Source organism: Haemaphysalis longicornis, unplaced genomic scaffold (assembly GCF_048455015.1).
Source record: "Haemaphysalis longicornis isolate Haplotype H1 unplaced genomic scaffold, Haemaphysalis longicornis Haplotype H1 scaffold_6, whole genome shotgun sequence".
Lineage (NCBI taxonomy): Eukaryota > Metazoa > Arthropoda > Arachnida > Ixodida > Ixodidae > Haemaphysalis > Haemaphysalis longicornis.
In genome coordinates this window covers 14167934-14191297 of record NW_027526407.1, presented here as the reverse complement: position 1 = coordinate 14191297, position 23364 = coordinate 14167934, and the positions used below count along the sequence as shown (strand labels likewise).

The following is a 23364-nucleotide window of genomic DNA, read 5'->3' as shown; positions in this document are numbered from 1 at the left end:
GCGATTCTCAGCCGGTACCTAGGTTTTTGTTTTGTTTCGTCGGCTTGAAATAATTGTTGAGGCTAAAATATCCTTGTTGCCATGCCTTCAGACGCGAGTCTTTTAGCTACCCGTTTCACGTATACCAACCTACAAATTACCACTAGCAAACATTTTAACAACCATTATTAGTTGTGTTGTTTGGTTTTCGCACCCTTAAAATCATGAAAGAAAGAAACTATGTTACCAAAATTGGCCTTTATTGAATTCAAAGATGTAGCAGGAGCGACGCGGTTTAAAACCATCCTCATTTGCCTCAGTCGTCCAGGATTCCACATGTTGCACAGCCTGAAATAAGGCGAAAGAAAATACGGGTGTTTTGATTACTCTTACATAAAAAATTCTTTTCTTTGGGCTATCTTAGCGGTAAGTAGTTCACATTGACCCGACGTAGCTGCTCCTTGGTTACCATATACGCCGTAGTTGAGGTCTACGGAATTATTGTAACGGCGTAGGGATCTTTACCGTGAACCCAAAAAATCGAAACACGGGCCTCTTTGGTTTTTACCTCCGTCTGAAAAGCGACGGCTGTCGGCTGAATTAAACCGGCATCCCCGGGCTCAGCATCACAACTCGTTCGCCACTGAGCACTATAAGCTTGCTCCGCCTTGCCATCGCGGAACTATCTTTAGGTGTTTTTGTATCTTTGGTCAATTCACTCCTACAAAACCCATAACAAATCATGCACTTTTTTACAGCATTTACTAGAAGCAGACTGTTTTCATGAACTTACCTTGTCAAACAAGTTCGAAGCGCATGGTCACGTGAAGTTTGGTTCTGGCCTTCCTTCTCAAACACCTGCGTTCGTACATAAAATCGTACATAAAAATGCCAGCACATAAATCCCACTAACGGTGGTACCAAATTTTACGTGTGTGCGCGCACATTAACTTATGTTGAAGTCTTCGCCCCTAGCAGACGTCAAAGTCGCACAGAGCCAAAAGTATAGCGTGAGTCGCGATCTTAGATCTAAATCCTTTCCTTAGACCTAATAACAACTATAAGATTAATATCTGAACCTTTATAGCGAATTATTATGATTTCCGGCCTACGAAAATCAATAAAAGTTCCATTTTCAGTTTGGCCAGAGTGCTCCGTTGGCGACAAAGATTTAGTTCTTTAAAAATTGCTGCATTTCTTGCATTAAAAGAAGTGGCTATAGCTTTTGAACCGTTAGAAGGCAACACCATGGCTGCCTAATTGCACTGTAGATTTCATTTGTCACGAAGTGCACACGAAATAACATTTGTTTCAAACGCGTTTCTCTAAATAACAAGAGTGCGAAAGTGTAGTGGCACGAGCCGCCGCTCGGCCAAGACTGAGGTAGCTGCAGTAGTTGCCAGGAGTACGCAGGCTCGGCTATTGAGGCTCGTGCTAGTATGTCTGCACGGCATTCGCCAATGTTTCGGCCGTTCCGTGAATACTCAATACCCGGTGACGGACTAACAGAGGTGACCTACCAATTAACGGGACACGTGCACAGGAAAATAATGAGGATCGATTGCCCTCCATCACCAACACCGGGTAGCAGATAAAACTAATATTGCTAAATATTTTTTATGGCAGAATAGGCGGAATAGGTCTCAGTTATCCATCCGCACTTATGTACATGATTTGCGTACTTGAAATAAATTATAAGGAAGCAAGATTGATGCATAATACCACCCAGTACAATTTATATTACAAAAAAATACCTGGGACCTGCCCTGTCAGAAAGGTGGGTAATAGAGGAATTACGAATAATTTATGTTTCCAAACGGCGTCATTTTCTTGGCATTTTTTTATAAATTCTGTAACTCCTTCTTTTTCAGTACGTGCCTTTAGTCAAAATTCCCCGATTAGTATTGAACTACAGAGCCTCATTGTCCTAAATCATGCACCGACATATGATTGTTGTAGAAGCGCGCATTATGTAATTTATTAATATTATGTATTGTAAAGAAAGCCTTTTGACATTTGACAATAAAAGAGTTAAGGTTAAAATCACTCACGGAGGCAGGCGATTTCACACTCCCTCAGGGTCTTGTACCGGTTCGCGTTCCCGCCGCAGCCTCCATACACGAATTGCTCGCACCTGCCTGTTTCGATGTCAAAGTACCACCGCTCGAAATACGCCTTACATAGTCCTGTAATTGGCGCTGGCCTGCAGCCAATGTCGAAGTCGACAGCACGATAGGCCTCCTGACTTTGGCCCTGCATTTGGGCGAGCCCTGCACACAAAAGCAACATTTGTTGTGTAAAGAAGTTGTTTCAAGTTGCCGCCTAGTACTTTTATACTTCGTGAAGACGCCTAGGGGTTATAATCCAGTAATTGAATTAGCGCTGCCCTCGACCGGTGGCCCTACAAATGTTCCAAAATAATTTCTGTCCGCATAATGGCGCAGTCGCCCTTTCCCGAAGCATCTGTAGTGTCCTGAGTCAGAACAGATAAGGCACAGTATTTTGGTGTCCACCTTGCAGCCACCAGCCATCACTGCCGTTCACTATCTCAAACTGATAATGTTACTGGACGAAGAACCCCACTGTGAATGCGCAACACTGATTTCTACTGTTGTTTATGAGTCTCACTGATCACCTAAGAACACCTCAAACACGCGCATAAACATACACACAAAGGCATATATATCATGTGCAGTTTTCCCGCTCATGGCAGTCCTTTGAACAGTGCTTACTCTGTAGTTATTTAGCGGAATGTGAAATATGTTCTCGCAGCTAATATTGGGGGTGAAAACTTGCTTTGTGCACAGTTTCAAGTCTACCACGTTGCGCGACTAAGCTCCAGCCAGAGCCACAAAAACTATCCCATACAAATGCATGGGCAGTAAGATTTGGCAGCGAATTACACAAAAAATATTCAGAATCTTGGAAAATTCTTTCAGAGTTTCCATCTTCACGTTGACTTCTTGCTTTATGCCAAATATCACTTTCCTGGAGTGGTTGTGCTAGGTTCCCGAGAGGTCGGAATTTTAAGCGAGAAAGCTGTTACAGCGCGCGGATTTACAGATTCAAAGCGTTAAGCCTATAGGAATAGGACTAATAAACAAATTGGCGTAAGACCGTCTATCAAAGAAGATCGACGTAGCAACGAAGAGTACAAACAAGGCAAAGGAGATGGGTGGGTGATGATGATGGTTGTATGAAGGCAGGCGCAAGTTAAACAGGATAATTATTACAGGAAGCTCTAGGCAGTACTGCACAAATGCTTGAACATTCACGAGTTCACTACATCAAAGGGACCTTAGATGCCCCCGTAGTTGCCTCCAATAGGTGAAAATAAAGCGTAAAGTGTTCTATCACTTCTACAGCTTTAGTATAATGCTAATAATTTCGGGTTTCGCCACTAAATTAATTAGCTTCAAGAGGATTATGTAAACGCGATATGCTGGATACCAGTTTTCGAAGGCTTGGGGGAGTTACTAATGCAAGAGGCCAGTAGGAAGTCGCCCGGTCTGTTCTTACAAAATAAAAAATAAAACTTGCAGTGTAGGCAGACGGAAAACTCTTCGGGAAATATTTGACACCTTAGCGCAATTCTTCAACATAAATAAATTTTCAAAACTAAGAAACCGCACTAATATACGATCCCAATGCAAGTGATACCGTGAAAATGCTAACTGCGGTGTAGCGAACATTGTAATAAAACATTCACCCATGAGTACACGGTTCAATTAAAAAACGACTGATGCCAACTGCGCCGCATATAACGGGCTGGGCACAGAATTTGACCGAGGCAATGAAGATTTCTTGCAGCAAGCATCACTTACCCAGAACCAGGCAGGACATAAAACAAAGCACAAAATTGGTCTTCATCGCGGAAGCTTCGGTAAGGGTTGACCACCGTAAAAAGAGACGCCAATTGCTACCTGCCTTTGGATTCAACCTTACGCTCTTTTATGCGTTTTTGACGGCACCCGTGGAATAGGCGAGACACGCACCACATGCTTGAGGGAAATGACCTACATCTTTATCACCTGGACCTTGTGACTACTATTCTAGCAATCATTCTCGACCGGCATTGTGCTTTCTCCGACCCACATTTCGTGCTTATATACAATGACCAGCAATCTAGAAAAATACCGGCGAAACTACTGCATGAAAACAGGTCTGGGACGTACGTGTTGATTTAAAGTTTTCGCTGGCTAGCAACTAGAAAACGACGTTAGTAATAGAACGTTGTTTTCTAAAGTAATATGGAAATCAAAAAATAACCAAGGAATTCAGAACGCCACTGGGCAGTATTGAAGGGACAGCAGCGTTAAGCAAGTGCAAAAATAATATTAAAAATTACGAGCCCTTCTACTTAGTCGAGGCGCATCACCAGCTAAGATGTATACAGTTTAACCGCGTTATAACGAACAGTGATATAGCGAACTATCGGCTATAGCAAACTAAACGCAAACTTTGGTTGGTCACACTTTATTTCAATGACACTTGTTCATTTATAACGAAACTGAAACCACGCAATATCGGACATAACGAAGAAATATTTTGCAAGGGGTCTGAGAAGCTCCTTAAAAAAACGTCGTCCGAAACTGCAGAAGTGTGAAGGTCCTTTGTTCATGGACACTGTGGAAAGCTTCATCCTTATCAGTGCTGCGAGTAGCCACCAGACGAAGATGACATCCTTCATCAAATAAATAATGACGCAGGTCTGTTTTGTCAAGTGAACTTTGTTCTGTTGTAATTTCACGTACTCATGCTCCGGTTCATTGAGGTTGAAATGCAACAAGGAGAAAGTTAACGGTTACCCTGTTTGTAGTGAATTTGAGGTCTGAAAAATACACTTTTGTAACAAGTATTTTTGCGCGAGCCAGTACTCATGCTCTGGTTCGTTGAGGTTGAAATGCAACAAGGAGAAAGTTAACGGTTACCCTGTTTGTAGTGAATTTGAGGTCTGAAAAATACACTTTTGTAACAAGTATTTTTGCGCGAGCCAGATTCCCGATTTGTCGGAGCCCATTGTTTACCTGTACTGTCATAATGAATATCGGATATAGCGAATTAATTTGTTGTCCCGGTACCACTTCATTATAACGAGGTTCGACTGTAAATTGCGTATTCTGCACATGGTTAGATGATGCACCCACACACATCACACACATTTGTTTGTTTCCCCACTTGTAACCATAGGGACTGTGGCTTTGAGATTACATAATTTTGAACGAAGGCTGTTTTATCACTGCGGACAAACATCAGACTGTCCGTTTCTTACCCGTAGAAGCCCTGTAATGACAACAGAGGGAATTATACAGCACTGGCACTCCACTTAGAACAACCGAACTTCGAACGTTAAAATAATATTTTTGAAATAATACATCCATTGTGACGCCCAGTTGTCATATAACTGTTTTTACAAAGTTTGACAAAAAACTGTTTCGTCCGTGTTCTGTTGAGACTGCGCAATAATATGGACTCTCAACCAGTAGGCTTTGTACAAGCAGAACAAGAAAACCCGGAACTCTAGCCTGTGTGACTCCTGCAATCAAACCACTTATTATGTAAGGTAAGTAGATTGTTCTCTCTGCCTTTGCGGGGCATCTGCCCCGCTTGATACCAAGTCCAGAGCTCTTGCAATTAGTAAAACCAACCCGTATGTTTGTGCTATAACTTCGCGTACACCATCCAAATGATAGGCCGTATCCAGCATGGTACCAACCCCTGAAGCTGTCTCCAGCTATGACGAGTTCAGGCAGCCAAGGCAGTCTTAAGGCGCATTCTCCCTCATAGACTGGGGAGTACGTTTTGTTGAGGAACCACAAACACACACTGATTCCTTCACATATAAAAGTTTGCCTAAAAACAAATTAACCAAGGCAGCCGGATGCCAGGAAGATGGCCTTATTTGGTATGTGTTCGCCAGTACGACATGGAAACTTACATGGACAAAGAATTTGGATGCTGAAACTATACATGTAGGTGTTTAGCTGGCATGAGTCGCATATAATGTGCTTCTTATATTTCACAATGCAGGCACCTTTTATTAGCGCAATGCTGCCTCTGGCATATATATAGGCCAGAGGCAGCATTGCGCTAATAAAAGGTGCCTGCGTTGTGAAATATAAGAAGCACATTGTATGTGACTCATATATATATATATATATATATATATATATATATATATATATATATATATATATATATATATATATATATATATATATATATATATATATTGTGGGCATTGGGGGTGTACTGTTGTGATATTTATGCGTGGAAGCGACATGACCATTGTTATATCCAGTGTGGAACACGGCGGGTCAATCCCTCTGTTCCTTCTACCCATCCAAACCCATCGCCACTGTCATCTGTGTATAACCATCATCATCCCCGGACAGTTCCGTCTTTCGGTGGCCTGTGCTCGGGAGCCTAATTAAAAGTGGTCCTTCAGCACCTCGGAGCTCTGTATATATATATATATATATATATATATATATATATATATATATATATATATATATATATACGCTTGTTTTTTGTGTATTTCAGCTGTTCCTATCGCTCCGCCAGCCAAAATCACATATTGGATAGGCCGTATGTTCAAATAATAATGAACGAAGTAAATAAAAAATACCCAGCCGTGGGAATAAATGAGAGTTATAGTTGTTTTTTCTTCCTCCCTCTCACCGTACCCTCGTGACGGTAAATTTCTTACAAGTTTCATGTGAAAGAATTTGGTAGTGCTTATAATCATGGCCACCATGAGAATTACCGTCAGACATTTTTCATGGCAGCCGCCTCTGATTGTCTAAACACGCCACCCGAAGATCCTCTGGAACAAATATTCCCTAAAACCTCGTTCCTAGAGCTGTCCGTTATCGCCACTTTTTTTGCGTTGTGTCTCAAGCCTTTCTGTCTGAAAATAATCAAGCATGAAGGAATTCGGGAGTTCGCATTACAGAACACTGATGTAAAACTTCTCGCATACGCAAATAATATAGCTGTTTTCTGCCGCGATCAAAACAGCAAAAGTGAAGCAGTTAAGGTGGTCAAGTCCTTCTGTGAAAAATCTGGGGCTGCAATTAACTGGGATAAATGTTCGGGACTTTGGCACGGGAACTGGTTCTCAACAACTCCTATTTTTGAATGCATACAATGGACCACGGTACGAACAAAATATCTGGGGGTGCCGCTGGAGCATTATAGGGATAGCCTGGACGATTGGAGTAACGAGACCGAAAGTTGAGGGACAAAACGAGAAACTGGCAAGGGCGCAATTTTCGTTTGTTTGCCCGTGCCATTATCTGCAACATTTTTTTGTTAGCTGAAGTGTGGTCGTGCTTCAAGTGTTGTGTATGTCACGTGCTAATGTCCAAAAAATCCACAGGGTATTTGCTGTCTTTATTTGGTCTTCCAGCTGGGAAAGAACCAGTGGCTCTAATATTTTTCGTCCAGTCTAAAAGCGAGGACTTGGTCTTTGTCATTTATTTTTACCACAAGTTGTCGCAAGGTCTTGTTTTGTGCGGGATCAGAAAGACGCCTTCTTGCGCATTGTAATTCAAGTGCGATTGAAAAATGTGCTACCTGACTCTGTTGTGTCCTCAAGTGATATTGTTTGCAGGGGGGTTAAAGGATATTTGCCAGAAGTGGCTCTGTCTGTTGAATTCTTGAAGGTACGGTTTTCTTTCGACTACCTGTGTAGTGTTTCCAGGAAGCGCCTGTACAAAGATTTAGTGAATGTTTGTTTACCGGTGCCACTGTATAGGTCCTTATACGGTACACGCACTGGGATTGACGTTTTAAGTAGGGCGAAATGTATGCCGGTGAAACATGCAATGAGGTCCTTTTTTTAAAAAAAGCACAGCGAAACCCTTCCCGTAAATACGTGGTTAGCAGAAAGAGGCATTTTTGTGCCGTGGACAACCGACTGCAGTCTGTGCAAAAAGCCGCGAACTGTTAATCACGTCTTTATCGACTGTTTGGATACAGTGTTCTACTGGGACATCCTCCAACGTACGTTAAAGAAAGACTTACCCATAACACCGCACAGAATTCGGTTCCTACTCGTGAAAAACGAGGATGGTGTGCCTTACGGTTTGATCATGCTCCTCAGTCGTTATTGTATATGGAGGACGAGAATGGCGGTGAGGAATCCGGATATAAATGCCCGGCCTGTCAGGGAAAACTTCATCGAAAGCGTACAGTATATACGGCAAGTATTTCGTGCACAGGATGAACCCCTTCTGAGTGGTTGCCAGTGCTTGACGATTTAGTGTGCCTTAGAAAGTTTTAAAGCCACTGAGACAGCCAAGTAGGGCTGACGGATCTTAACAATATGAGATGATGTTGGATGTACTGCAAAAATGTCGAAGCAGGCAATTAAACTTGTTTTCTAACATGAAGGCCAAGGGTCGAGTCCGCCATTGGTGAAGTGTTTTTTCAAGCTTTCAGAATTTTTGAAGTTTTCGCTCATCGTAATATTGTTTTGCTTTTTTATTTTGGTTATTACTATATGAAGACATCGTAGCAAACGGTTTCTAGAATGGGTTCGATTAGGTTTAATATAGGTTGTGTTCTGTGTCGTTGGGCTGGGTAAGGTTAGGTTTGTTGCAGTGGCTGGATTTAGGTAGGTTCTGATACGTTCGGTTGGATTACGTTAGGTTCGGTGACGTTAGGTTATGTTAGGCTACGTTGGGAGGTAATATTATTCAGTGAAGTTTAGGCTAGTCACCTATTAAGAAACGGCCGTGAGAACTTCCCCGTCTGCTGCATCTAATCTCACGGCTGCCGTGAGATTAGATGCAGCCAAATAATTTCTCTCCTATAACCCTGCTTCACTGGATAAAAATGTTTAAGGCTTGCCACACCTTTGTACAGTCGTAATGTTGACATATACTACTTGTTCCAGATGTGGCTCTGAAGACCAAGGGCAAGGGAAGCCACAAAGAATATAGCAGTCGCCACAAAATAACGTAAAATAAAATGAACTATCTATCTGACAAAAATACAGGATTTCAACGCAATACGGAAAACCCTACACCTATTAGCTTGACCGAGATTCTTCGTTATTTCCAATATATTAAAAGGGATAATCAAAGCCGGGTTATTTTTTATTGTTTTAAGATACTTTTATGGAAGAATGCATAAGCGTGACTGTGCACGCCTACAGCTGTATAGAAATATTTTTTTATCTCAGTGTACTAAAACTTGCTCGGCCATGCTGTGGTTTGTCACTTGTAGTGAAAAACAGAAATCATATAAAAAGAATTTTTTTTCCTTTTTAAAGGTGAAAGACAAACAAGGCATATAAGTAAATGCTGATACGTTATTAAGAGCCATCAAGTTGTATTTTCTCTACTAAAACAAAATTCTGGGAAACATGGAAGCCCACGATTACGATTGTGTAACAGCTATCAGAAAGAGACAGGTGTCTGGAAAATGACGTCAACGACACGTGACGTCATGCAGCGCTCCTGCAGCATTTCCGCGTGGTTTGTTCTAGGGTGAGGGCTTGGCTCAGCTATTTAGAGACAATTTCAAGCATCTGCAGCTCTAAAACCAGGCCGCACATAAACGTCGCAGCCATTGAGTTTCATACTAATATATACCAGAGGGAAATATGGCGCTGCAATCGCAGGCTGCGGTGGGCGGCGCCATTGCAGCTAGCGACCATAGAGTTTCATACTAATGTACACTAGAGGTAAATCTGGCGCTACTGTCTAGGGGAGCCGCGCTTCAGCGAGCATTCCGTCATGTACCGGGCAGGCACGTTCCACTTGTCCTTGGCATGGCTCATGAACAGGCTGAAAAGTTGCCGCTGGCTGCAAAAAAGCAACAATATCACTGAAGAAGATTAATCAAATTTGTTTTGTTATTATAAAATTAAAGCTGCAGAAATATTTATTTGTCAGGGATTATTTAAAAGCTTCATGCGAGATGAACATGAAAACAATGTTAGCCATTCTTGCTGGTTTAGGCTTCGAGACAAAAAAGAAGCCATGCGCCTAACCAAGCCAAGTAGGCGAGGAACGTCGCTAGCTGCAATGGCGCCGCCCACGGCGGCCCGCGAATGCAGCGCCAGATTTCTCTCTAGTATATATTAGTATGAAACGCTATGCTAGCGACGTTCCTCGCCTACTTGGCTTAGCTAGCCATATGGCTTCTTTTTTGTCTCGAAGCCAGAAAGGTGACATTTTTTCTTCTGCATCGTGCATAAAGCTTTTAAATAAGTACTGACAAATAAATCTTTCTGGGACTTCAATTTTACAATAACAAAACCAATTTCAACAACATTTTATAGTAATATTGTTGCTTTTTTGCAGCCAGATGCAACTTTTCAGCCTATGCATGAGCCATGCCAAAAACAAGTGGAACGTGCGTGGCCGGTACGCGACGGAACGCTCGCTGAAGCGCGGCTCCCCTAGACAGTGGCGCCAGATTTCCCTCTAGTATACATTAGTACGAAGCTCTGTGGTCGCAGCCAGTAGTAAAAAAACCATGACGTCGTAGCGATCGAAGCCTCGCCCCTTTAACACAATGCAATCTCGTGTGAAGCCTTGGTCCAAATTCCGAGCTTCACCCGTGTAATCTGGGTCCTTATCTTTTTGTTGTGCCCTTCTGGGTGTCTTTCCTGCTCCTCACAATCATCATTGTCAGCCGCGATAAGCCCGCTGCAGAAAAAAAAGGCTTTTTCGTTTGACACCAAACTACAACACATAGCAGGCAGACGGTTGTGTAGATTTTCGTTCTCATCCCCGTTCCCTTCTTTAGCCCATACCCAGCTTTCTCGCTCAAAATTACAACCTCTCGGGAACCTAGAAAAACCACTTTAGGAAAATGATATTTGGCATAAAGCTAGAAGTCAACGTGAAGATTAAAACGCTAAAAGAATATTTCAGGTTTCTGAATATTTTTTTGTGTAATTCGCTGTCAAATCTAACTCCCCGTGCATTTCTATGGGATAGTTCCCATGGCTCAGGAACCCAGCCGCGCAACGTGCGCGACTTGAAACTGTGCACAAAGTAAGTATTCACCCCAAATATTAGCTGGGCAAAAGAACTTTTCATTTTGCTAAAACATTGCAGAGTAATCACTGTTGAAAGGACTGCCATGAGCGGGAAAGCTGCGCATGCGAGTTTCACCCGGTTTTTAGTTGTTCAAGTTATATGTTCAGCCAAACTTCACCTCCTTTTCTCAACTCCAGCAGGACATCTTCCACCTCAGTTTGGCTCCCATTTCTAAACGAAAGCGTTCCCCCTACAATTATCTTTTTTTAAATCTCGATGTTTTTCTTTTGACGAGCTTAGTCCTCAAGTTTATGACCTATAGCTAGGGCTCCCTGTTGTTTGTTTTTTGTTTTGTTAAAAGCAGGAAATCCTGTTGTTTGTTTTTTTTTTTTTTTGTTGTTAAATGCAGGAAATCTGAACAACACTCCCTGGTGAACGTTTCCGCTATCGGATAAATACCTCTTTGAAGCGCCACGGTGGCAAAAAAAAATGAAGTTCTAAGTTCGGACTTTCGAGCGTGATATCATATCAAGAGCGCTGGCTTTTTCACTTTTTATGGGATGTGCGAATACCAATGGTTTCGAGAAAATTTCCTTTATGCCTTCTTAAGAGCGGCACACTCGACAAAAGAAAGATTGCCTCATCTCTCCCCTTTCGTACAGTGTCAATTTGTGCCTCCAAAGCTAATCATTTAGCTTCCTTCAACGTGAAGCATCGGTTGTTCTTAAGCATAGAAAACCGGGCTTGTTGCTTCATGTTCACAGCGCACAAATGATTGGACAAAGGAAGGAAAACACAGGACAAGCTCTGATTCCGCCTTGTCCAGTGTTATACTGTCCTTTCTCCCGTCATTTATGCGCGGTGAACATGAAGTTGTTCTTTAAACTGACGACATGAGCCAGCTCACGAGTTTTTTAACGAGCTACGAGACCTTCGAAATCACCAATTTTAGATGAGACCTGTTATTACGGAGATATCACCCTCTCTGCTGTGTATTTTCGCGCCAGGCTGAAACTCCTCACTCTTCCTTGATTAAGCAGATACGTTGATGGGGCACTTCCAATGCACAGAATAATAAATTTAAAAAAAAATTGGCTGGCGATCACAATACTGCCTAACGCGAAATTCGGGCGCAGCTGTTAAGCGGTTTTGTCTGAAAATTACGTTGGCGCAAAGGATTGTATATGTCTGTCTGCAACTTTTTTTGCAGCGGTTGACGAAGCACAAGCACCGGTTACCTCGCACATTGTTCAGCACTCACTCTGGATTCTGGCGTCGGCGTTTCTCGGCCTTCGCTAGGGCAGCTCGTTTAGCTGATTGATTGATTGTAGGGTTTAACGCGCCGACGCAACGCAGGCGATGAGGCGCGCCGTAGGGGAGGGCTCCGGATTAATTTTGACCACCTGGGGATCTTTAACGTGCGCCGAAATCTCGTACACACGGGCGTTTTTGCTTTTCGCCTCCATCAGAAAAGCGGCCGCCGCGGCCGGGAATCGAACCCGCGACCTCGTGCGCAGCAGCGCAACGCCTTAGCCACTGAGCCACCGCGGCGGGTTAGCTCGTTTAGCTGCAGTGGCTGACGAATCTGAGTGGCTGACGACCGGTAACGTTACTCGCAGTTCAGTCATCATCATCACCACCATCATCATCATCATCAGCCTATCTACGCCCACTGCAGTGCAAAGGTCTCTCCCATTATCCTCCAATTTACCCGGTCTTGTGCTAACTCGAAGTTCAGTACTAAATCCTAAATGCTGAAGTTCCTGAGCCACAGCACTCACTCGTGGGTGCTCTCGACGGCAGCGATGGTAACCCTCTGCGTCTGGTGCGCAAAGACATCTTAGGAAGGGACCCCGAACTGCGTCTTAGGAAGCGAACGCACATCATCGTCACGCGCTCGCTCCCTCTAACATCTTCTTCAAGCGTCGCGCAGGCGAGTGTCTCGTGCGGGCTCAGCATACTGCTCCCCACCCCCCGCACACTTTCGGAGAAGCGTCTCGCTAAGCCGCCACGACGAACCGCCCTCTCCTGACAATTTGACGTCCGTCTCCTCCTTTGCTTTCGTTCATTCTTCGGTCTTGCCATCGTTCGCTCAATGCCGCCAAGCCCAAAAACTGCTGCCAGAGGGCTCCGCCCTAAAACTTAGGAAGCTTGCACTAAGTCGCACAAGGCTTGAACCGTAGCGAAGCACGATGATTTTTTTTTATGTGAGTGGTGCAGGACACATCACCACGCATTTGTAGAAGTTTTGAATTGTTTATTTACGTGTTCCGTCCTCGCTTCGCGCTGTGCTAGTAGAACTCGTCGTCATATTCATCGAGGCACGCGCTCTCGAGTTATAGGCATTTTCTCGCTCCTCGTGGTTTTCACCTGATTTTCTTTTTTTTTTTTTTTTTTGCTAAAGCCACTGCGCGTGCCGGGAATGCTCGGCGGTCGCCGCAAGGCACGCGTTCCCGAGCGCTCGGCGTTCCTTTCGGGTAGTTTCTGCAATACCAAACTTACGGCCAGCAATAACAGCTCTGCTGTTAGAACAGCGTTTGAATACGACACGGCAACCTCTCAAATTATGCCTGTGCACGTTGCCAGAAGCTTTGAGATTACATAGGTACATGTTTTGAATTCAAGTGTTCCTGCCTGTGGGTACATTACAAGCCTTGAGAGTATGTGCGTAAAAGTTTTGAAATCAAGTAGTTCTACCTGTTTCCAAGTGTTCCCGCTATCATAATCTTTTTTTTAAATTAAACAGTGCTTCGTGTGTTGTAATTTGTTCGTGCTAACGTGATGCTTCACCTTACAGCGTGAGATATTTTGAACACTGCGACAATAAGCTGAATTCCCTGTTTCTGAGTGTCATTATTTATGATAAATAAACCACTGGAAGCACCGCAATTTTATGTTAAATCCTGAACTCTAAAAATACCCTCTGAAGTTCCCAAAAATAAAGTTTAGAAAGAATGATGCCCACCTACAAATTTTCACCGGCCCTGTAACGAACCGATAGAGTACCCTTGTTTTAATGCTAGGAATGACGTACTTTTCCTTACTTTTGACGGTTTGCTAAACTCTGCGACCCATAGTTGCAACTCTTATTTCAGCGTAAAGCAACTTATAAAATATTTTTGGCGCAGCTATTAGCTCAATTTTTCTTCACCCAAAGTCTTTTTTATCGATATATGTCTTTTCACCGCCGTTGAATCCCTGCCTCAAGCGTACCATCTGGTGTGACGCCATTGTCATGGCATCTAAATGAGCATAAATAACATCGCGATAGTTATTCATCGCGGCGGCAAACGCGTTGCGGTTGTAAAATATCAGCGCGCTTGCATTTTAAATTAGGAATTGTATATTTTTTCGAGCGGTTTCCGGGAACGCCTATAAAAAAACGCAGGATATATATTACAGCAAACAACAATAACTTCATTAGCTCACTGTCTCCTACAGCTTTGATTTATTTGAGGTAAATCACTGCTATTCGTGGGACAAGGGGTGAACGCGATCTGAGATAGCTAATAAGGGGACGACTGGATTCGTGTTGACAGATTGGTCTTTTTGCTTTATATTTTGGGAGGCTCCGATGCCGTTAAAGATCTAATTGCACAATGTACAAGGTGGAAACGCAGACACCGCTAATATGCAGTGTCGCTGATGCCACGCCATATCTTGTTTTCGTCTTCGAGCACTCAACCCTAATCATTCCCTAATTCTTCAAAAGCCACTAAAATACGGAGCTCACACTAGGTACTTTTAAAGTTCCCCATGGAATTATGTTTTGCGCGGTATTGTCAGTAACTCTGTGCTCCTTTCCTCTAGCCGAAAAATAGGTAGAATCCGCTACTCCTTCCCCGGGAAGCCGATCACTGTGTCTTCCTCTGGATGCCAGGTAGGTTCTAATTAAGGTGCGTTTTTAAGAACGAATGAAGGTCAATTTGCGATTACATTGTGTTGCTGGTGGGGAACTGCTTTGCTTTCGTGAGAACACATTCAGAAGGACGACGACGAATTTATGCATTAAGTCTTTCTTGTATCCAAATGACTGCGCCTAAAGTTTGCTTTCCCGAAATTGTGCTTAGACCCAGCCTGCTCAGCAAATACCGAATAGTCATTTGCATACAACTCTTTTCTGATGGAGGCGAAAGCAAAAACGCCCGTGTGTACGAGATTTCGGTGCACGTTAAAGAAACCCAGGTGGTCGGAATTAATCCGAAGCCTTCTTCTACGGCGCGTCTCATCGCGTGCATTGCGTCGGTGCGTTAAACCCCACAATCAATTAAATTTGCATACAACTTTCCCAGCTCCTGCAAGAAAAGTGTAGACAACTACGGTTTGCCATGTTTCCCTTCGGGAAATAGGAAAGTGCATAGTCTCCACGATTCTTAGAGCCCATTGAGAAAACAATCACGCAGAAAAATGCGGTTTATGATGTTTTTCTCCAAAAAATACAAGCGAGGTCACCACACACCTCCCGCGCTAACTGGCAGATTACTGGGAAGTTCTTTCGTTCTATAGGCGTTGTGGAATTAAAGAACCAGAGAGAAGTCGGTGGCTGGTATGCACAAATATATTTTTACAGTTCCGCATCCTCTGCACAGGAACTAGGCAGCACGTCGCTACCATTCAGTCTGGCTACCGCTGGATCCAAAAACGTGGACACGCACGGCAGCCTTCTGAAGTGACTTGGTGATCTCCTTCGCTCGAATTACCGGCCTCTAGAGAGACAGCCGTAGAACGGGATGGCCAGTGAGGATCGGGTAGTTGGGGTGCCATGGGCATCCGGCGAGGGCGGGTGGTAGTGCGGGGAAGGCTTGAACATCGCTCAAAGGCTCTTAGATCGCGTCGGCACACCCCAATCCCGGGGAGCCATGGACGCACCATTCCCCAGCTCCGTGCCACGTGCACCTATTACGCCGAAGGCATCAGGCTAATTCTCCATCCATTCGGCAAGGCTGCCGTTCCTTAGCGCTGTTATTCCAATTGCGGTTTCCGGGCGGAGCGGACCCGGAATGGCTATACTCGGTTACAACTCAAGAACGGCACCACCTCATGTGGTGTATCACTCCGCCAAAGCGCCGGACCCGTGACGTCAGTGCGCGCGCGTTTTGAAAGGGGTTTGCTATGAATGCGTGATATCGGCTGCCTTGTCTCACGCAGTTTGTTTGTCGTCACTAGAGTAGTTTATAAGCATAATAAGTCCAAAAAATCACGAGAACGGCTCACGCCATGTTCAAAATATTCCCAGTAACGCCCTACTTGCACCGCGCGGAGAAACATCCGGCTACGGTGATAAGGCACAGCGGCAACTTCCGGTGCTGTTCTCAAGTTGTCACCGAGTATAGCTCCCTGCTAGGGTATGCAACGGCCTTTTTCGGCCGGGGTGAATCTGTCGCGGCACCCCGGCCTGTGTATCGTTTTCATAGCACAGCAGTTAAAGTGTTTAGTTGTACCGTCAGGCGTTACCGCAAAAAAAACAAATGCCACGAAAATATACCGAGCGCGCGTGAACGTGCGCCTCGTGAGAAGCGCCGGGCATCGGCCAGGGCTTGTTCCGCGTGAAGATATCGCAAAAAAAAACAAGAAAAAAACTTGCCGTGTATCTGCTCCTTTCGTCGCAAATGTCGACGAAGGACGATAGTCGACTGGTGCGCTGGCAAGTAAAATTAATGCCTCCCTTTTTTTTCCGCTCACCTCTCATGCTGTCCCTCTCCCATCTCATTCCTCCGAAGGTAAACACTCTACAGGTTTGCTCAAGCCAATTTAAATTTACTGCGGTCCCCTGCTCGAGGCCACGTGCCGCGATGCCAGCACTGCCGTACGGCGGAGACGCACGTTTTTAGAACTACGTTGCCCTACTCCACGAGCGTTCCAGGCGGAAATTGGAGCCTATAGTGGAACCTTTTGTTGCTGTTGCCGTTTGATCGTTTAAATGCCGCCAGGTAGCGCGGGCAACAGCAGGCGACGGCTGTTTGCAGTTGAGTAGTATTTCATTTGCTACGGCCAAAACCAAGTATTCGAGAATTTCTTAATAAAGGGACACTGCAAATATCACTTATGTATTAAATTTCTGCCTTATATTTGCGTAATGTCTTGTTATATTCAACAATGTTGACAAGTAGTAACGTAGACACCCGACTTAGACGTTTAGATTTGGCTGTGGGTATATAAGACTATTGCGCAATTTGTGCTTCACTTTGGCCGGGTGGCTGGATCGAATGACAGACAGACAGACAGACAGACAGACAGACAAACCAGAATTTATGTGTTTAAGTAGCCCAAGAAAGACTATCGTCTTTGAAAAATGGTTGCGCCTTAGCTCGGCTAACTTTGGATATGCAAAGCAAAAGCTTGGCTTTGTTTGGTTGAGTCTTGGTTTCGCTTGGTTAACCTTTCATGTAGCTGTATTGCCGACCATGGCTCAAAGCCGTTCGGCCCCGTGCAACGCTCACAGAAGGAAGGAGGAGGAGGATGAACCTTATTGACAGCATCGTAATGTGGGGTGGTGCCCTCATTGGAGACCCCTGCCGCCACGGCCCTTTCCACCAGCCGAAGCTCGGAATCGAGACCGGAACTGGACAGCTCCTTCTCCTACTGCTCACGGGAAGGGTGCGCTATTCTTTGAATTTTGGGGTTTGCGGAACACTCCCATACCATGTGGTACAGGGTGCCCAGGGCAGCCCAAAATTTGCACAGCGGGAAGTACTGCGTTGGATGAAGCAAGTGAAGTTTTGTCCGATGAGGAAAGGTATTTGTTTGGAGGAGCCGGCGGAACTGCTCCTACCCTTTGGTTAAAGATTCATGAGCGGGAGGATAAATCATTATTTGGAACTTATAATACCCCGTTATGTCTTGATATGTACCCAAAGGACACGCAGTCTCAACCTACACCCTCGTGTCGCCTGGCGGGATAGATCTCGGGCGATTTCGTGGGCGGTCACGTTGCCCTGAAGGGTTGAGTGGGCTGGCGTCCAAACAACCTTCACGTTTCCTTCGGGTGGCTTTTGCAGCAGGATTTCCATAGCCGTCTTGAAAATTCTACCACGAAGGAAGTTGCGGCGAGCCTGTTGCGAGTCCGTAATAACGGTATTTGCATTTGTCTGTCAGATGGCCAGAGCAATGGCCGCTTCCTCTGCCTGGGTAGTGGTTGTGAAGGGCAAGGTGATGCTGATGAGGTGGTTCACCGTTGAAGTAACCACGGCGGTCATGGCTCCCCTTCTGGCGTAGTCGGCGGCGTCGGTGTAAACCGTGTTGTCTCGGTCCCTGAGTCGTTTGTCGAGAGTGCGCGCTCTTGATTCTCTTCTCCCAGCGTGGTGAGTAGGGTCCATTTTACGGGGTATAGGTGCAACGCCGATGTTTATTCTTATTTTTGGCGGTACGTCGCGTTATTGCTGCAATTTTTCATCGGGGGATGCCATTCCCAGTCTGGTGAGGAGACTCCTCCCGCAGGGTGTCGTGCTTAGTCGCAGACGCTGGCTGGCGAGGTGGGCCTCGACTAGTTCGGTGGCCGTGTTATGTAGGCCCAACTTCAGAAGCCTGTCGGTCGAGGTACTAATAGGGAGCCTCAGAGCATCCTTGTAGGCTTTCCGGATCATGATGTCAATCTTGGTCAAGTCGCCCTTGCTTAATATAGCATAGATGCCCGGCCTCGTTTTCATTATCAGAGCAAGACGAATCACATAACCCGGGACGGCCCAGAGGCGCATGCGTGGAAGGCTGCGGGTTTGGTCGGCGGGTTTGGTCGTCCGGCCCGAGCAGATCGCGCGGTCACCTCCGCGCTGCGTAGCAGACGGCAGCGGCAGAACTTTCCATTCCCGATTGCGACGAAAGCGAGCGAAAGCGACGGGAATTCTGTCGCGCGACGAAAATTTCTCCCGACCATTCGACAAAAACGATCGTCGCGTGACAAAGCGACGGAATTCCCGTCGCTTTCGTCGCAAGTGCGAACGGGTTCTTATGCGCAATCTCCGTACCACCTAAAATAAGTTCTTGCTTGTCGCCTGAGCGTACGGTTGATATCTGACTACGTTACACTGTGCTTGCGAGTGTATTTAAACTATTTCACTAGGTTTGAAACGTAAGCGCTCGGCATGCAGCTTTGTAATCATTGCGCCTGGCTGATAAATAATAAATACAATTCAACAACATCTCATAGTTTATTCCACCATACAACGGTAATTGAACATCGTACAAATGATAAGTACCATTCTCTCAATAAAAAGATGGGAGAAGTCATCCGCCTGGATCTCACATCTCACGCAAGTTGACGTGTCAGCTAATGCTAGCTGTTGCGAGCTTCATCCACGAATCGAAAAGATGACGACCTTCGCTAAGTCTCGGTAGTTGTGGTGCTGCCTGATTTTCTCCTAGGGGTTCGGGAAGATCGAAGCCTCTGTAGTTTTCTTCAGGTGCGGCCACGTTTGCCTCCTCGTCCAGCGTCTCAGTGGTCACCCTGCGGCGTTTCGCAACCGGCTCCTGCTTACAAAGGTCTCTGATCTTTCTTTTCGATACAATTTTCGATGTACGGTGCAGTGTACCTTGTGCACGGTACCTTGTGCTCAACAGCGCAGCGCCTTAGCCACTGAGCCACCGCTGCGAGTTCAGACGGTGCTTTAAGAGCGACACATTTTCCCTGTTGGAACGGTACCCGCTAGTGCACAGCGGAACAAAACGCGCGTGCTTTCATTTCGCTGCTTCTTGACGCTTGTCATAATCTGGAGCTGAAGTTGGCTCAAGCGGAATCAATAAACAGCTGCACAACGGCATCGGCATAAGAGTAAAACACTGTAGGCAAAGACGAGGACGCGGGTTCGATTATCGGCCGCGGCGGCCGCTTTCCTGATGGAGGCGAGAAGCAAGAACGCCCGTGTGTACAAGATTTCGGCGCACGTAAAGATCCCCAGGTGGTCAAAATTAAATCCGGAGCCCTCCACTACGGCGTGCCTCATCGCCTGCGCGTTGCGTCGGCGCGCTAATGAACCCTACAATCAACAAATCAATACTGTGGGCAAAGAAGGCGTACAAACCCAAAAGCAAACACCCACGATATAAAGCACGACCGCAATAAATGAGCCAACGCGCGTGAATTGAAGCACGCTCCCCTGTTTTTTTTTTTTTTTTTTTTGTTTCTTGCATGTCGGTGTCACTTCGTCTGGCGGGGTGAGGCTCGCGAACCCTTCGCTCAAGTAGGAAATTTCTTTAACATTCAACTGCTCCTGTGAAGGCCCCTTTCACTTTCATGTTTTTCCGATTCCTATGAAAGAGGGATCAACCACATTTTTTTTTCATTGTCCCTTTTGTTCTACTTAGTTTCTTTTATTTTTTCGCCGTTTAGTTTTCTTTTCTACCTAGCTTACTTTAGAATTGGCATCTTCTCAGATTAATTAACTATTTCTTGTGTTTTGGCCAATCTCCGTAAACGAATGCGTGCCATTTTAGTTGCAGTATCACCGCATCCCTCGTGCCACTCCCGTCTCGTGCCCACGCACCGCCATCAGTCATCCGTTTTCCAGTGGATCTACTTCGTTCGATCCAGTGGACCCACTGTCTTTCAGGTGCTTTCAGGTGAGAGTTTTGATTTGTCTATGCGCTACGGAGATGCGTTGTGAGGCCGATTTACCAGCACTATAAAAGGCAGCGCTGCGTCTGCCGCTGTTCGTCCTTTAAACGCGGTAATGGGCCTGTGGAACTGGTTAACCCGCCAAAAGCGGTTAGGCCTAACGGTGTCAAAGGACGCCTGGGCCAGCGCCCTCCGTGGGCGGCCGAGCGGGCGCCTTCTTCAACCCCCCCCCCCCCCCTTTCTATCAGCTTATCAGTCAAAGATGGAAGATTTCGAGGCGGCCTTGAAGGGTATCAGCGGTCTTAACATACGCCTTTCCCAGCATATAAGTGAGCCCGTCAGTCTGCAGAGTTGTTCATGTTTATAACATGGTATTTATAACTCACTTCTGTATACGTCTCCTTTAATTAATTGTGTGGAAGTTTGTACGTGCCGCCTGTATGAATGAAAGCCAGCCATATAAGTGCAGCTGTTAAATTGATCAGATAATGCGGTGAAGTAGAGAACTTCCGGCCGCCACACCGCAGGCTCATCTAACTGCTCCGTGTGTAAAGAGGTGGCGCTGCTTGTGCGAATGAAAAACAGACAGGCACGTGAGATGGCGTTTTCCATCACCCTGATTGTATAGGGAGCCTTTAGACATCGTCGTCGTCATAGCATGCGCTAGCACGGGTCTGCACCAGCGCAGTCAATCTACGCGTTCTCTCACAGTTATGCTCGCAGACATGTTTAGCTAGCGCATTGCCAGTGAGATCTCTAGCAAATGCGTTTTGTGCTTTTTGAACAATGAAGTAGGCCGCAAGAAGCTGGCTAAACTGAAGCCTCTCTATCATACGCACATTGCACTTGCAGTTTTGTGCTGCCATCACTTTTGCGTGTTTATTTATAGACCGTGTGTTTATTTATACTGTGTGTTTATTTATAGACATGGAACCCACTACCAAGCAGGAGGAGATGAAACATTGTCCTCATTGCGGCAAGGACATAACAAAACCATGGTATCCGTCCGACTCCACTGAGAACGGTGCGTGTTTCCCTTGTTTCACATATACACCACCTTTCGTGGGAGTTCACTATTATTCAACGCCCCGCTCTGTGGAGCGAGCTATAGGTGAATTACAGCTGCCTAGCGTCACTAGATAAAGGCTTTGAGAGCATCGGCACTGTTTTCTCTCATTGTTATGTGACGCCAAGAGGTTCATTGGTCGGTCGGCACCACGTGATATTTGTTTACGGAGCCATTTTGTTTCTGGGCGCCTCTTCTCTCTCTCTCTCTCTCTCTCTCTCTCTCTCTCTCTCTCTCTCTCTCTCTCTCTCTCTCTCTCTCTCTCTCTCTCTCTCTCTCTCTCTGTCCTTGCTGCGCGGATGCTAGAGCGGCCGGTTACACTCTGCCCGTCATAACCGGCGGCGGTTTCGTTGGGAGAGATGGCAACACTGCAAGCCAAAAACAAAATGACCCCCAGACGCTTCCGGGTGCATGAAATGGCGGTACTCTGCAGCGTAGCTTATTTAGTGACGCTACAGCTGCCCATGTACCACGAGCTTTGAACGAAGTCGAAGCTCCCCACATAATTCCACAGCTTGAATCGGAATTTTGTTGCACCAATAGGATGTAGGAAAGGGGCACGTACTTTATTCTCGTACTCATGACTAATCAAAACGTCAACACTGACAGCTGTTCAGTGCCCTCCAGCTGCACATTGATTCCGTTATATCGCTCGAGCTGAAATCTTCATAAAATTTCAATATCTTTTTTTTTTCAAAATAACCAAATGGTATCATTCATTTATTTAATTGCTTTATTGTTTGATTTCTTCCTATCACAGGAGAGGCGTCCGGAGGTGGATCTGCCAAGGAATCTGCCCGGGAAAGCGACGCAGGCAAACGAGTAAGGTTGAAGTCAAGGAGTTTATTTGGTTTGTGCATCCTAATCGCCGACTGGGAATTCCTCGCTCGTGACAGTGTTGTGCACCACACCTTTGACGTATTTGTTTTGTTCGGATTCAGACGGCACAAGCAAACCTTTCGCAGGAGCCGCAGTCAAGTATGATGAATGGGACCATAGAGACAAACTAGAAGTTTGGTCCATTCAAAAGGCCACATTGCTGCAATAGTAATCGACTGTAATTGCATATTAACATAACGTTCCAAGAAACACTCTATGTATTAGGGAAAGCAACTGAAGCAGTGGTGACCTGCCGGCCACTTCCTCGCTGATTTGATAAGACGTTACGGGCGCTTGTCTGTGCTATCGGCAGCTTCGCCCAAGAAGAACGACTGCGCGATGCCTCTATATTTGTTTGATCGCATCACGTGGATGCTGGCGTGCACTTAACATACAGATAACTGTTTTTTTTTTTCCCTTCTGCATCACTGCTGTCATTGTGTAGCAGAAACTTTCGAAAGTTTTCAGCAGTTATCTTTGTTCTCTAATACCCGATTCACGGCTACGACGCTCAATTTTTATTTTACATCATTACTGGGGTCATTTTTCAATTGTCACGCATGGCAGCTGCCGTTACTTTTTGTTGCAGAAAGATTATTTAATTATCGAGCGAGGGTAAAGCCAACTTCGTACTCTCCGTTTGTGGGGCCACAGTGAGCCACTCTTGGAGGAATGAAAAGCTTACGGGATGGCCAAGTTTAGGAGACGCCCCAGCGATCACCGGCACAATGGGAGAAGTCTGGAGGAAGTCGAGTGGTTTTTATTTTCACATAATTGGAGGGTCACACTCATTTGGTGTCCTAGCAACGGCGCCGAAGACCAGCTCACTGAGGCCCTACACTGCGCTGCCCAGCCGGTATAGCCAGTGGTCAGCAAGCGGAAACGAAGGA

At 45.5% G+C, this 23364-nt stretch overlaps 1 protein-coding gene across 2 annotated transcripts; it reads right to left on the bottom strand.

The window, feature by feature from the left end:
- Positions 1–176: 176 nt before the first annotated feature.
- LOC144141403 (PI-stichotoxin-She2a-like) lies at positions 177–4145 on the bottom strand. 2 transcript variants are annotated; one of them, XR_013316584.1, is made up of 4 exons: positions 3804–4145; positions 2031–2249; positions 773–837; positions 177–327 (listed from the first exon to the last, which is right to left on the bottom strand). XR_013316584.1 is itself a non-coding variant. In XM_077672972.1 (3 exons), exons 1-3 carry the CDS (start codon positions 3847–3849, stop codon positions 830–832), a joined length of 273 nt encoding a protein of 90 aa, XP_077529098.1. In that variant the 5' UTR covers positions 3850–4145; the 3' UTR covers positions 479–829. The 2 variants fall into 2 exon arrangements, 1 of the variants encoding a protein (XP_077529098.1); XM_077672972.1 differs by lacking the exon at positions 177–327 and having other exon boundaries at positions 479–837.
- Positions 4146–23364: the final 19219 nt, after the last annotated feature.

Coding starts and splice junctions, on each gene's coding strand:
- LOC144141403 (XM_077672972.1), bottom strand. CDS start 3,849: ATGAAGACCAATTTTGTGCTTTGTTTTATGTCCTGCCTGGTTCTGG. Junction 2,250..3,803: donor TATGTCCTGCCTGGTTCTGG/GTAAGTGATGCT, acceptor TTTTGTGTGCAG/GGCTCGCCCAAATGCAGGGC.